At 45.7% G+C, this 13,081-nt stretch overlaps 2 protein-coding genes across 2 annotated transcripts; one reads left to right on the top strand and one right to left on the bottom strand.

The window, feature by feature from the left end:
- Positions 1–1,563: 1,563 nt before the first annotated feature.
- On the top strand, positions 1,564–2,218 carry LOC127291832 (uncharacterized). Its single transcript, XM_051321156.2, has one exon. It carries the CDS (start codon positions 1,613–1,615, stop codon positions 1,967–1,969), a length of 357 nt encoding a protein of 118 aa, XP_051177116.1. The 5' UTR covers positions 1,564–1,612; the 3' UTR covers positions 1,970–2,218.
- Positions 2,219–2,306: 88 nt separating this feature from the next.
- Positions 2,307–11,888, bottom strand: LOC127291831 (inner membrane protein PPF-1, chloroplastic). The gene is made up of 12 exons (XM_051321155.2): positions 11,516–11,888; positions 10,041–10,151; positions 8,980–9,054; positions 8,401–8,461; positions 8,129–8,202; positions 7,937–8,041; positions 7,053–7,160; positions 4,695–4,798; positions 3,895–4,113; positions 3,122–3,266; positions 2,950–3,042; positions 2,307–2,829 (listed from the first exon to the last, which is right to left on the bottom strand). The coding sequence occupies exons 1-12, from the start codon at positions 11,849–11,851 to the stop codon at positions 2,710–2,712; spliced, it is 1,551 nt and encodes a 516-aa protein (XP_051177115.1). The 5' UTR covers positions 11,852–11,888; the 3' UTR covers positions 2,307–2,709.
- Between the last annotated feature and the right edge of the window lie 1,193 nt (positions 11,889–13,081).

Genomic DNA, 13,081 nt, shown 5'->3' with positions numbered 1-13,081 from the left:
CGGGGCCGAGGGGTTCCATCCGACGTGGCGCGAGGCGCTGGCGTGCATGTTTGGTACCCCACGCGAAGGGACCGGCACAGGGTTGTCAATGATTGTATTGGGTTCCAAAACTGCGCAGCTACTTATTGGGCGCGCTGATGTGGCCCAAAAAACGCGATGGACCTCCAAATCCCTATTGGGGTCACTGTGGGGAGCGCCGGTGGAGATGCTCTAAAATGGGTTGATCTTGGACATATAGTACCTAATATGAGGCACTTTTTTTGTTGCAGTGTCGATGATTAATCTGCATCACTTGGTTCGGTAGGATCATCTCTTTGCTTTGTCGGCGCTATGTCCTATGAGGAAACATTAATGATATTCAAATATTCAATAGTCAATTATTTCCTGTGCCCCATTGAAGTTCTAGGGATGCCCCTTAATAGCTAGTGTTGTGCATGATACATAACTTGTGCACTATCCATGATATGTAAATAACTTGAGGCCTGCGAGGGTGGGGCACTTCCATGACGATGTTGGTCCAACCAATTTTGCTAAGGTCATCATGGCACGAGGGTTAGACTTCCTACCCATTCCTGTTGTCTTCCTACCCATTCATGTTGTCTTCCATCCCTACCATGAATTAAGGGTGGGTTGGATTTGCCATTGCTCACAACGTCAAGACCGGGTATTTCATGACCTTCAAGGTCCTCAAGAAGTGCCGAGGGCATGATCTAACCCTTGCCATGATCGACGAGTGATTGTTGGTGGTAATTATGTGTCTCTATGTCGTGTTAACCAAGTTTTGTCATATGTGTATGGTTGAGAAATAAGTTCTGATATTATGCATGGTCCGAACTAAGTAATTAAGTTTGTCTTTGTGGTTTAATATGCTAGCTTCTACTTTAGTCTGCTTATTGCTTCTTACTTTTGCACAAATTAACCGGTAACCTCACCACTTGGGGAAGAGGTTATGACATCGTATGTTTTACACACAACCATATACAACACGTTCAGTTCTTACGAAGCCTAAAACAGTTCACCAAACAACGAGGCTTCCGTTTCGTTCACCTCCGAAAAAAGAAGCTGTCAGACAACCGAACGGGATGCACAAGTTTGCTAAGCCCTTGACCCGGCCCGTGGTCGCAGGCTTAGTGGAGCTAAGTTCCATGAAGGGGGGAGACTCATCCGAGCAACTAAGCAGAGTGATCAGTGGTGTCACGACAAGGAAGAAGAGATTGTGATTCCTTTTAACCTTTGGTATAGAAAAGCGAGCAACTGTTTTCAGTTGCATATTTTACGCGCCAAGTGCTACACGAGAAATTTGCTTTACATTTTGTATAGAAAGCGAGCTAAACTGAAGACGTGGACGCACTAGTTTCCAAGAATTTCACTGGGATGCAACCTAAACTGGGACGGCGACGAGCGTGGGACCCGCACAGCCAGCAGTGTGTCACGCCCATTCACCACCGCTCGTATGCGCATGCAGTTCAAACCTCCCGCCAAATTCGCGATCTTCGTTCCGTCGCACATATATACGTGCGCTTCGCCCTCCCTCACGTCACGACGAAGACAACAAATCTACCTCGCTAGCTCGTTCCAAAAGAATCCCTACAGTTCACACGCAGCTCACGCCATGGTCGCCGGGCACCGGACGCTGCTGCTCCTCCTGGCCGCCGCGCTGCTGGCGGCGGTATTCGCCGTGGCCGTGGCGGAGGAGGCGAAGCCGACCATCCTGACACCCGTGGCGCAGACCCCCGTTGGGTCCTTCGAGGGTGACAAGCCGGGTGCGGACGACGCCATGGACGACGAAGACGCCGCGCCCGTCGGAGCACCCATCGGCACCACCATGACCGAGCCCAAGCCCGAGCTCACCACCCCACCCGGCGGCGCAGGGGAGGGCACGCCGGCTGCCAGCGCCGCCTCTTCCCTCGCAGCCCTGGCTGGCTTTGGCGGTGCTGTGATCGCTGCCGCCGGCGTCCTGTCATTCTGAGCTCCAAGGGAGATCGATTGATTATTTCGTTCCGTCTGGGGCCGCCGGCAACGGCGAACCCCAGGTCTACCTCTCTAGTATATATCTAAGCACACTGACATGCACATCGTATATCCATGTTTGATAGCAACTGCAAATGCACTTGTAAATTCTGAGGTGTAATATGTAACGTGTGCACACACTGATGCTAATCTCTTGTGCAACATTTTATTTCTAATGCTGATCTCTTGTAAAACATTCTATTCCTAATGTCTGATATCTTGCACAACTTTCTACTTCATTTTTCATGCTAGATCGAGGAGCAAAGCATTATTTGACAAGTTTTCCGCAGATCATCTTCTGTAACATGTCACCGTGATGTTGATAATTAAGTACCGGTACAATTTTTGAGTGTTAACTGCTAAGTGCTAATTAAGTATAGGGTTCCCATGGGTAAAAACCTTACAACCCCCGACATCCAAACTGAAAATACATTAGAAACGTGAACAGTTCTCCCCTAATAGGGGTCTACGAGCTATGCGTACTCTACATCTCTGTCTCTAAAATAGAAAAAAAGAAGAAAAGGCTACGAACACTCCGACATGGCTTGTATTTTCAAACAATCCGCCCAGTAAATCCTCCTGTAAGAACTAGCCCGTGATCTTAGAATGATGAACATACTGATGCAGCACAGATGGGCTAGAGCTGGTCAATGACCATATTAAAGCCGCTGATAGATTAGTGCCACCAGCCTGCATTCATTACACTGCATCGTTTCCATTCTCTTGGTGTCTCAATTCGTCGTCAGTTAGCGAGGCAGGGTTGCTTACTGAAGAATGGACTGAATGGTTGTCAGTGTCAGTTGCTTCTGGAATTGTTACCTGTACAGCAGGACCCCTTTGTTAGAATCTTTCAAGCTATGATTGATTGAAAGCAGAGAGAGTTTTCATGTTTCTGAATATTTTCAGACTAAAATGTGCTCCAGGGCAAGAAGAAAATACCTCTTCTGTGGTTCTGTCTGGAGATGTTTCATTTGTGCCATGGCTAATTCCACCATTGCTACTGGCTGAGATAGGTTCATTTTCATGGGATTCCTGTTTAATGTTGGGCAAAAGCAGAGACATGATTTCAGTCTCCAGAAAAGTTGAAATGCCAATCAACAAAATAACTAACCTCTTCATCTTTGCTGTCTTCAGCAGAGGCATGAGAACTCTGTTTTCCATCAAGGGCTTCAGATTCTATGCCAGCCTCTTCTATTTGTCTTGGTTCTTCCAGAAGCTGTTTTCTTCTCGATTCTTGCTCCATTAATTTCTTAAACCTGAATAAAAAAGTGCACAGAGAATATCACCATATCTGCACATTGTCAGGGTTAACAGGACAAAAAAGGAAATCTATTAATCCTTCAAGCAACGCATGGCACCCTGCATTTTTTTTCTTGCCGGTCCACTTCTAAAATTCAATGGTTTATAGCTCTCCACATTCTATATTCTTCTCTCAGGTCATTGACCTTATTCAGCAATGACATGAGTGGTTGTCCCTTTTTAATGAGCAATAAGCCCGAGTTAAATGTGGCCCCAAAATCAATAAATGGTATGCCCAAAGCTCTTAATAGTACCTAGGCACAGCTGGGATGCTGAAGACACATGATGCAAGAGTATAACTGAAAGTGATGCACTGTCCAAATACTCCGTTTGTGTACATATAAGACAATATCGACGCAAGCACATGTATACATGGTGCAAAGGACAAACGAATGTGGTGCAGTGCTCATAATTCATATGAAGGTTTACCAGATTCATATGCATCCGCAGCTAATATGTATTCCAAATAGTTTGTTATTGTGAGTTGTAAGGATCTTGGATTCAATGGTTTAGAGACCATTGCGACATTAGTGCTGAGATAGTGCATACATTGAGCAGCAATCTTAAGCAATATCTAAGCATTACCTTCCACCACGCTGCTGTTCACTTGGTTTTGGCACTTGACCAGGCTGGCGTTTACCATCTTTTGGGAGAGCCTCGCTCTTATCAGCAGATTCAGATTTTTCAACATTAGTTGATTCTTCTCTAGCAAGCTTGTCAATATATTCTTTTACAGGGTTTTTGGCACCTCCCAACTTTTGAAGCCACACTTGCTGTGCACTGCTAAGGACATTATTTGTAAGCCTGCAAGAAAAGTACAACTAATGAAAACGACAAACATAAAAATGTATAACACAGAAAATGACAAATGAACTGGCTAGCTCTGATGATGGAATGTTCACATATGTTCACCAAAAACCAAAAGGCACGCAACAGTCATCATATAACATAAAACTAGGGTGCAATCAGTCAGTGTTAGAAGCAAATCAAAGCATGAGAACTTCATTGCCATCATGTAGCATGCTACAGTCTAGGCACAGCTAGCATAGGTATAAAAATATGAGAAATGCTCCAATGAGCCTATGGGCAGGCTCCTAATCAAGTCACCTTTGCCTGATAGTGAATATGCTAACCCAGAGTGGAAAGTAACATCATCAGCTCAAGTCAAACAAAGCTTGTTATAGACCACAACAGGCAAAGCGACCATGTTTTGCACCTCAGTGCAAGAATTAACCATCAGCAGGATTAATAACAGACTAGAAAAACCAGGTATTGCCTGCATTCTAACAGGCCAACCTCTGCTTACAGCAATTTATGATCAAAACCTTATGTCATAGACATGTTTTGCATAACAAACAATTGAAATTTGTTCAACATATGCTTACCAATATAGACTCAGTCCAGAAGGAACGGAAAGAGCAAAATAACCAATTAGCAATGGCAGGAACTTCAGTGCAGCTTGGGCACCTTGCTGGCTAGGATCATTGTTCTGCAAACAAGGACATAAAATGATAAAAACAGTAAGTTGAAATAAAGATAAATCTCTGGCATCATAAAACGAAGGAGCTGTGTGGCCTTAGACCTTTACAGCTTAGCTAGAAAGAAGCAGAGAAAGGCAGTGGTGATGTGCATATTTCAAGAATCATGATTCATGACTAATTCAACTAGTATAATCAAGCCAGCCAACAGCTTGCATTGTACTCCCTCCATTCTGAGTTAGTCTACATTCTAGAAAAAACCAGACAAACTAGTACTACATTTATAATCTATTAGTACTATGTTATGTGGCTGCTAGGGTTTGGGAGGGAGAGAGAGGCTGCGAGGGCGCGAGAAGGCCGGCCGGGGGCCTTTTGCCCACGGCCGGGCAAGAGGGAAGGGATTTCCTTCTTAATTCTTGCTTGATTAGATTGATACATCTCCTCTCCATATATAGAGAGAGGTTTACTTGACTCCCAAGCAAGGCTTACTTGACCCCTAATCAAACCATAAGACTAACGGGCCCAGGCCCATGACGTACTCTAACACTACACCCCACCTGGACATGCAGCTCGTCCTCGAGCTGCAACCTAAACAAACCATGACTCGACGCAACACAACCCTAATACCTAAAAACGAGCCTTTTACATCTCGGCTTGTTTTATTACTCTCAACCTGAAATAGACTGGGACGCTTTATTGTTGACCCCTGAACATAAAGTGGACACCATCCGCCCGTCGGACGTGCACCTGTACAACCACCTGGATCCCATGGAAACCAGCGGGATAAAAGGAGCCCGCGCGGCGGCTGGCGGCGGAATGCAGTGGTGCTACGCGGTGCGCTCCTATCGGTGACACCATGCCTTCTCCCCGCCGGATGACTGTCGATGGCGCAGACTTTGATGTCGCTGCCCGCGGGAAAAACAGCATGTTCGCCACCCGTGGGGGAAACCGCACGCCCAAGATCCCCAACGCAGCGGACGAGATCGAGGTCCCTTGCGCAACGAAGCGCAACTTGGAGGAGCTGCAGCTGCAGATCACGCATCTCCCGCACACGCCGACGCACTAGGAGGCCGCGCGCAGCAGCCTGCAGCCTCACCGCCGCCGACACGTGGCGGATAGCGATCCAAGTCGGAAGCGGTGACGGCGACGGAGGGAAACGGACATGGTGGAAGGGCATCCCGGGTGGTGTCGATGTAGAGCCCGGGGCCAAGGTCGCTCCCACACCGCCGAAAGGCAGGGACGGCGTCGGTGGCGGCAGCAGCTGCGGTGTTGGTGGCGACGGCAGCTGCTGCTGCTGTTGCAGCTGCCCACCGAACGGCAGGGATAGCGGCGGTGAGGACAGCAGCTGCAGCGGCGGCGGCAGCTGCTGTTGCTGCTGCAGCGTCCCGATGGGGAAGAAGGCGGCCGGCTGCTGGAGAAGAGGGACCCCCGGCGCCGAGGAGATGGTGGACAGCGGCAGCGGGGACTGCAGCAGCCCGGCGTCGGGTGGCGGTGACGACAGCAACAACGTCGGCTGCAGCAGCCCGGCGATCGCGACGGAGGCCGCCTGGTGCGTCGGCTGCCACGGCAGCAGCGCCGCCGCCGGCGGAGGCCCGTAGGGGCCAGCCAAGTAGAGGTGGATCTCGTGGACCGCGGTGGCGAGATCGCGGAGGGCTGCGGTGATCTCCGCCGGGGAGAGAACGGCGGGGACATCGGATTGCAGCGGCGGTGGGTGCGAAGAACTCGGTGGAGGGCTGGACATGATCGAACCCGGGAAAACTGATACCAAGTGTTATGTGGCTGCTAGGGTTTGGGAGGGTGAGAGAGGGCTGCGAGGGTGCAAGAAGGCCGGCCGGGGGCCTTGCCCACGGCCGGTGGCAAGAGGGAAGGGATTTCCTTCTTAATTCTTGCTTGATTAGATTGATACATCTCCTCTCCATATATAGAGAGAGGTTTACTTGACTCCCAAGCAAGGCTTACTTGACCCCTAATCAAACCATAAGACTAACGGGCCCAGGCCCATGACGTACTCTAACATACTACTTCAACCAATCCATTCTACATTGAAAGTAGTGACATCCAATAGAAAAAGCAGGAGCGCTTCGTTTCTGTGTCATTGTTAATTACAAAGCTAAAATGTAGACTAATTTAGAACAAAATTTAGACCTAAAATGTAGAGTATTTCAGAATGGAGGGAGTATTTAGTATTCATTACGAGCTCTATAGTCCGTATAGGCACAATCAAACTGATAAGAAAATTCCATATCAGCAGTTAACAAATCTAACCTGTGATGGTTGCATTATCTGGGCAGATACGTACTGCGAAATAACCAGAAGGGCTGGCAGGACAAGGTATGCCAGAGTGTCCGACCAGCCAAGTGGTGGATGGCCATCCTACAATATCATGAATTATGATCTCAAAATATATATAAAAAAATCATGAATTATACCATTGAAAAAAAAAAATATGGAGAAAACTCCACTGATTGCCAAGTGTCTCAAGCACTTGAAATTTTCAGGAGCAGAATTAAACTAGATGTGCCTACTTCTAAAACTATGATTTTAAAGCACCTGGAGGTTGTTCACCAAGTTATGAATAACCTTATAAAGTAAATAACATGTCATTGCAATTTTCTAATTTCAACAAGTAAATTACACAAAGTTATGAATAAGACCTCAATTCTGCAGTAGCATTTTGCACACAAATAAAATGTCTGCAGATTGTAGAATATAGAAATATCTACCAAAGGCAATAAATATCGTCACCAGTTCATGGATCATGGAATTACGTTGAAAGCATTATTTCTGCAATGCCTAAGCACACATCATACATATACGTGTACAATTTCTTTAAGACAGGTAAACAGAAACAAATCTAATCTAAGCAAGAACGTAATCTGTTGTGACAACGAAAATGTGAGCAAGGATAAATTGTCTATGCAATACAACAATATTGAAATGAAATACTTGAGCATAACATCGCAAAGAATCAACATGACCCTTAACCCTATAGATTGTATTTAAGTCAGGGGTGATAAGTAAAACTACGTTGCTGTGTGATTGCTAAGCAACAGTGATAATGCACGAAAATAAATCTAGTGTTACTTGACCCTATAATGAAGGAACAAAAGCTGGATCTACAATGGAGTTAACAAGTCCAATGTGATTACCGTAAACGGGAAAAGCCAGGATATTCCTTGGCCACTTTGTCGAGCAGCAATTGTTGTTGGACCAGCCAAAGAAGGTATCCAGAAAAAACCTTCATTAAGAAGTCCCTTGAAGATAGACACATTAGATAATATAGATGTCAGTATTAAACAAAAAGAAGAATGACCAAATGACGAAAGTTTAATCATATCAACCTCATTAGCTACATTGGACAGAGCTCTGTATAGACCAATCCAGACCGGTATTGTCACAAGAGTAGGCAAGCATCCTGGTGCAGAAAATGCCAAACAAAACTGCATGTAATCAACAAAACGAAAAAAAAAAACTCAATAGAAAGGTAACAATTAGTAATAGATTAAGAAAGTTTGAGATCCAACTAAAACAGTTCTACTATGTGCATTGATCTTTGAGGGGCTCACACTGAGTAACTGTTAGGAAAAATACCAATCATATTATTTATAACTACCTGCAAGTGGATCAACGCCAGACAACTTATATATACGAGCAGTTTCGAGTTGTATCCTTTCCTGAAAAATAAAAATAATAACTTAGAGACAATAGTGGGTTCAGTAATATTCTAAATCTATTGGTATGATCTATAATGCACTTTGTAAATCCATTGCACTTCATCAGCCAAGTGCCAACTGAGTTTCTTTAGGAGATCATTTGCTTACATGCATTTTATCTGATATATGCACTTTGAGAATAATTACCATATGTTTTTGAAGACATTTGGATAATACCTCACTTAGCTGCATGTCCTACTTTGGAATGAGTTAACCCTACATCAGAATTCAATCATGAGGCTTTCTCGCGAAACATCTTAACAGCTCTATGAGGAAAATAAAATAACTAGATGATGGATGTGTCTTTCACTTGATGTGGACCTTAATGTATTTCTTTATTTTCTTATAATCTATTGGTGAGAAGAAGTTCCAAGGTTTATCATGTCAGTGGTCTGCTATGAACATTGAAGAATCTAATGTAAGACCATGTGCAATATCTCAATAAGTTACGTGTGCAGCAGTTTATACATAATACAGACCTGATCCCCAGCATAACGTTCTTGGATAGCTTTCACTTGAGGTTGAAGTGATCTCATTGCAAGTGCAGACTCAACCTATATGGAACAAACAAAACACGAGATTCACTATTGGAAAGAGGAATATCAGAAACTTTTATGCACTTATTTTAGCACCAAGTGACATTGCAAAACCTGATTCTAGCATGTAATGTACAGAAAATCCTATAACTCTTGCAATGGATACTAATACTCCTTAACATATCACATTTCAAGAATTGTTACAATAATGATACTAAGATATGGTAAGTTCAAATCCAAACACTTACACAAATATCAGGTCCGTTCGTACACGAGTCATAAGTACAGGATTGCCAAAAATTAATATGCATATAAATTGTGACATAAAAGCTCAATGCACGAATGTGACAGGGTGTGCTTTTAAATTCTCATTTATTACCAATAGTAGGTAATGCTTGAATGAAATAATAAATTCAAAAATCAGAAGACTTAATGTCATCAATTGTTTTGGGCCAGAGGTTCTTTCCCAGGCGAAACACATGTGATTCACATTGTCCTGTGAAACAGGTCCCACATTAAAGTTTCTGTCACATTGTACAATTCATGTATTGATTACTGGTTCAGTTGAGAGGGACCTGCAAGGTACCACCATCTAATAGAATATGTTTTAAACTACAAGTAGTGGAAGGTTGGAAGAAAACAGTGTCCTATGCCAGATATGCATCGTGTCTTCATGTATTGATGAATATCAAGATTATTTAGTTGAGCTGTCCATCACAGTGTTTCGAAAGTTAGGTGATGGTAAACCATACTAATTTCCAATGAGAGTTCAGTCAAAGTGCAGACATATCATATATGCAGAATGCATCTTAGAAAAACGAAAAAAAAACTGCCACAATGCACACTTTTAAGTACTAAAACTCTTGTACGAGTAACTTTTGATCATGTTCCGGAAAAATAGTGAGCATCCTTCCCTACCAAAATCTTAATTTGAATAACATGTACTACAATCAAAATTCAGTTATACTTATATCACAGACTAGCAATATGGCGAACAGATTTACCTGCTTCTTTGTGAGAGGAAAAGTGGCCCCCTTGATCAGAACTGTTAGGAGGATGATCGCAAAACCATATGGGTAAGGTATATGTAAAGTCGACAGACCACCTTTCAGAACCTGCCAATGGGGGAAAATGTATAACTCCTAGAAATGTGTTCAAGACTTCAAGCATGATTAAAAGTAAGACAAAAAGGATATTTGAACTAGCAGGTTATATTGTGCAGACATGTGAACACAGACACTTTTACTAGTAAGTTCATAACTATAAAGTGCATTCATATGATAAGTTGATAACATCCACAAGAACGGACGAAAACAGAAAGTAATGAACAGGTAAACTTGCTCTCTTCATCTTCTGTTACAGGTGAAAAGCTAAGTCTCCTTACTTTCCAAACTAGGCCTCATCAGTGTGTGTTGGAAATTACAATAGAAAAAATCAGGGTATGCTCGTTTACCCAAACGGGTGGAAACAAGCATGTAAAGTTGGAAACATGGGACATGTACACCAAGGTTTGAGTGGCTGATTAGCCGGGAACTAATCGGCAAGTCGCAAAATCAGGGCGACTCATGGCGACTATACAGCGACTTTCGTGGACTAACAGCCGAGCCGGAGGTCTAGCTACTCGACTTGGCTCGGCGACTCAAAAACCTTGATGTACACATCATTCTTGATATCAAGTAATCCGTTTCCCCAAAGAAGAAATATAGGTCAAGCTGCAGAAACTATACTAATCAGCAACATCCCTCGTGAAATGAACACCACTATTCATTGTTTTGTCTTCCTAACCGGCCTTCATTTCCTTGCGAAAATTCAATGAAACTGTTGCAAGAGAAAACCAGTCCTCACAAAACCTACAAGGCCTCAAGTACAGCTGCAATTTCAGCAGAGGTATAAACCGTATGATACTAAATCTACACTAGTAAAGTATATCCTGGTATGGCACGTCGAATTTGACCCTTCCGTGAAATCATTCGAGGATAGCGCTGAGCAATTACGCAGAAATGGCGAACTGGGTGGTGAGTTGATCGTTTTGGGTGTTAACCCGTACTCCCCAAGGCTACCCCTCCCATAGACCATAGTCACACCATTAGAGAGAGCATGCTGAGAAATTCCAGTTCTCCCTTGTAACAACTGGTAGCAACAGGGCAATCCCTGAACTGAAATCGCCCGGCTACTTGGTCTCGGCAAGCATCGGGAATCTAGGGTCGTGGATTTCCCAAAACCATATGCCACGGATTTGTCAGCACAGAAAGGGTGTACCCCACACCATCACACGCTACGGGCGAGAATATCCCCGAAACAGAACAAATGCGCGTAATCACACGCGGCACGCAACTAGGCACACGCACGCACGGGCGCCCCAGCCTGAATCGGCCGAACAAGCCCACCCAAGCGCGGAAGCGGCTGACGCGAACGCGGGAGTTTAAGCGCGCGCGCGGGATGAGGTGGCGGCGGTGGTGTTGGTGGAGAAGGGGCGCACCTTGAGCACGGTCTCCATGGAGGCGGTGATCCCGGAGAGCCAGTCCCCCGCGCGCGCGGCGGCCTCCTCCTTGGCCCCGCCCTCCGCGGCCGCCGCCACGACCGCGGCGTCCGCGACGGTGTAGAGGAACGCCTCGACGCGGCCGAAGAGGTCCGCGACGTCCTCGATTCCGCCGCCGCCCCACCCGAGCGCCGCGACCGGGCGAAGGAGGGCAGCCCGGCCCCTGCGCGCGGGGGAGGCCACCACGCGCGGGTGGAGGAGAAGGGGGGACGGAGATGGGCGGGAGGGCAGGGCTAGCGGAGTCTGGGGGAGGAGGTGGAGGGTAGGAGCCGCCATTGGGGAGGGGAGGGGAGGCGGTGGCCGGCGATTGGGGTGGAGGCGGTGGCCGGCGATTGGGGAGGCGGCCGGTGTGGTCGGAGCGGCGAGTGAGTTGGACTTGTGTATAGTCTAGTGGGGAGGGAGGCTGCCAGCGAGCGATGGGGCTAGGCTAGGCGGAGCAGTTGTGTACGGAAGTTGCACGTGGGCCGGTGCTGGAGTGGAGGGCGCACCTATGGGGTAGGGCCCGCGAGATTCAGGGTGGGCTGGGATGGGCATCCCCTCGTGGAACAGAGACCACAAGTGGGCCTCTTCTATTTACCACATGTTGCTCGTGCCACAATCAGTCCATGTTTTCTCAACCCAAAAAAAAACCTTGATCAAAAAAATAGCTGCATGGCTAGGAGAACAGTGACTCACTGGGCATCAAACCCTATTTTAACACTTTGTTATATCTCATAAAAAGCAGAAAATTATTTCAGTCAGAGGCAAAGTTTCCATCAATAGAATAGGACTTCGTAGCCGGTTTGGTCTTTACCTCCATCAAACCCTAGCTTCCTGAGTCTTTATAAGCCGGTAAGGGAACATCCTTTAAGACATCGATTTAATAAGCTACATACACCATTGTAATATGTACTTTGTGTTGTATACGGAACTTCTAGCAGGCAGTAGCGATCCTCCACCGAGGGACGTGAACCTGGGTAAACCGTCGAGTTACACCGTCCCGAGCATCCCGTTGTCTAGCTCCAATACTAACCCTAGTCGTGATTACCCCCTCATAGCACTATCGTTGACAAGGCAACGAAAGATATCAGAGTGATCCATGAATGAAACACTGGTCAACAACTAAAAATGTCCTTAAGCGCATAAAAATGACTAAGGACATATATGTCATCTATGGTGGTGATAAAGAGCTCATAGTAAGCGGTTACGTCGATGCTAGCTTCAACACTGACACGGGTGACTCGAGATCACAATGAAGGCATGTATTTAATTTGAATGGTGTAGCCGTGAGCTAGAGGAGTTCCAAGCAAAGCGCCATTGCGGCATCTGAAACAGAAGCGAAGTATATAGCTGCTTCAGAAGCGGCGCAGGAAGTAGTGTGGTTGAAGGAGCTCATTTCTGAAACTTGTTGTGGTTCCAAGTGTGTTGGACCCTATGAAATTTCGTTTTCACACCATTTCTGAATGTGTTAATGAAGGTGGCATCAAGATTTGCAAAGTGCATATGGATCTTAATGTTGTAAATTTG

The sequence above is a fragment of the Lolium perenne genome, chromosome 4 (assembly GCF_019359855.2).
Source record: "Lolium perenne isolate Kyuss_39 chromosome 4, Kyuss_2.0, whole genome shotgun sequence".
In the NCBI taxonomy this organism is placed as follows: Eukaryota; Viridiplantae; Streptophyta; class Magnoliopsida; order Poales; family Poaceae; genus Lolium; species Lolium perenne.
This window is presented reverse-complemented; position numbering and strand designations above follow the sequence as displayed.

What these genes read in the sequence shown, in the direction of transcription:
- LOC127291832 (XM_051321156.2), top strand. Translation starts at nt 1,613, where the DNA reads ATGGTCGCCGGGCACCGGACGCTGCTGCTCCTCCTGGCCGCCGCGCTG.
- LOC127291831 (XM_051321155.2), bottom strand. Translation starts at nt 11,851, where the DNA reads ATGGCGGCTCCTACCCTCCACCTCCTCCCCCAGACTCCGCTAGCCCTG. An exon ending in AGATAATGCAACCATCACAG is followed by an intron (nt 4,799 to 7,052) that starts GTTAGATTTGTT and finishes CCTTGTTTGCAG; the next exon opens with AACAATGATCCTAGCCAGCA. An exon ending in AAGACAGCAAAGATGAAGAG is followed by an intron (nt 3,043 to 3,121) that starts GTTAGTTATTTT and finishes AACATTAAACAG; the next exon opens with GAATCCCATGAAAATGAACC.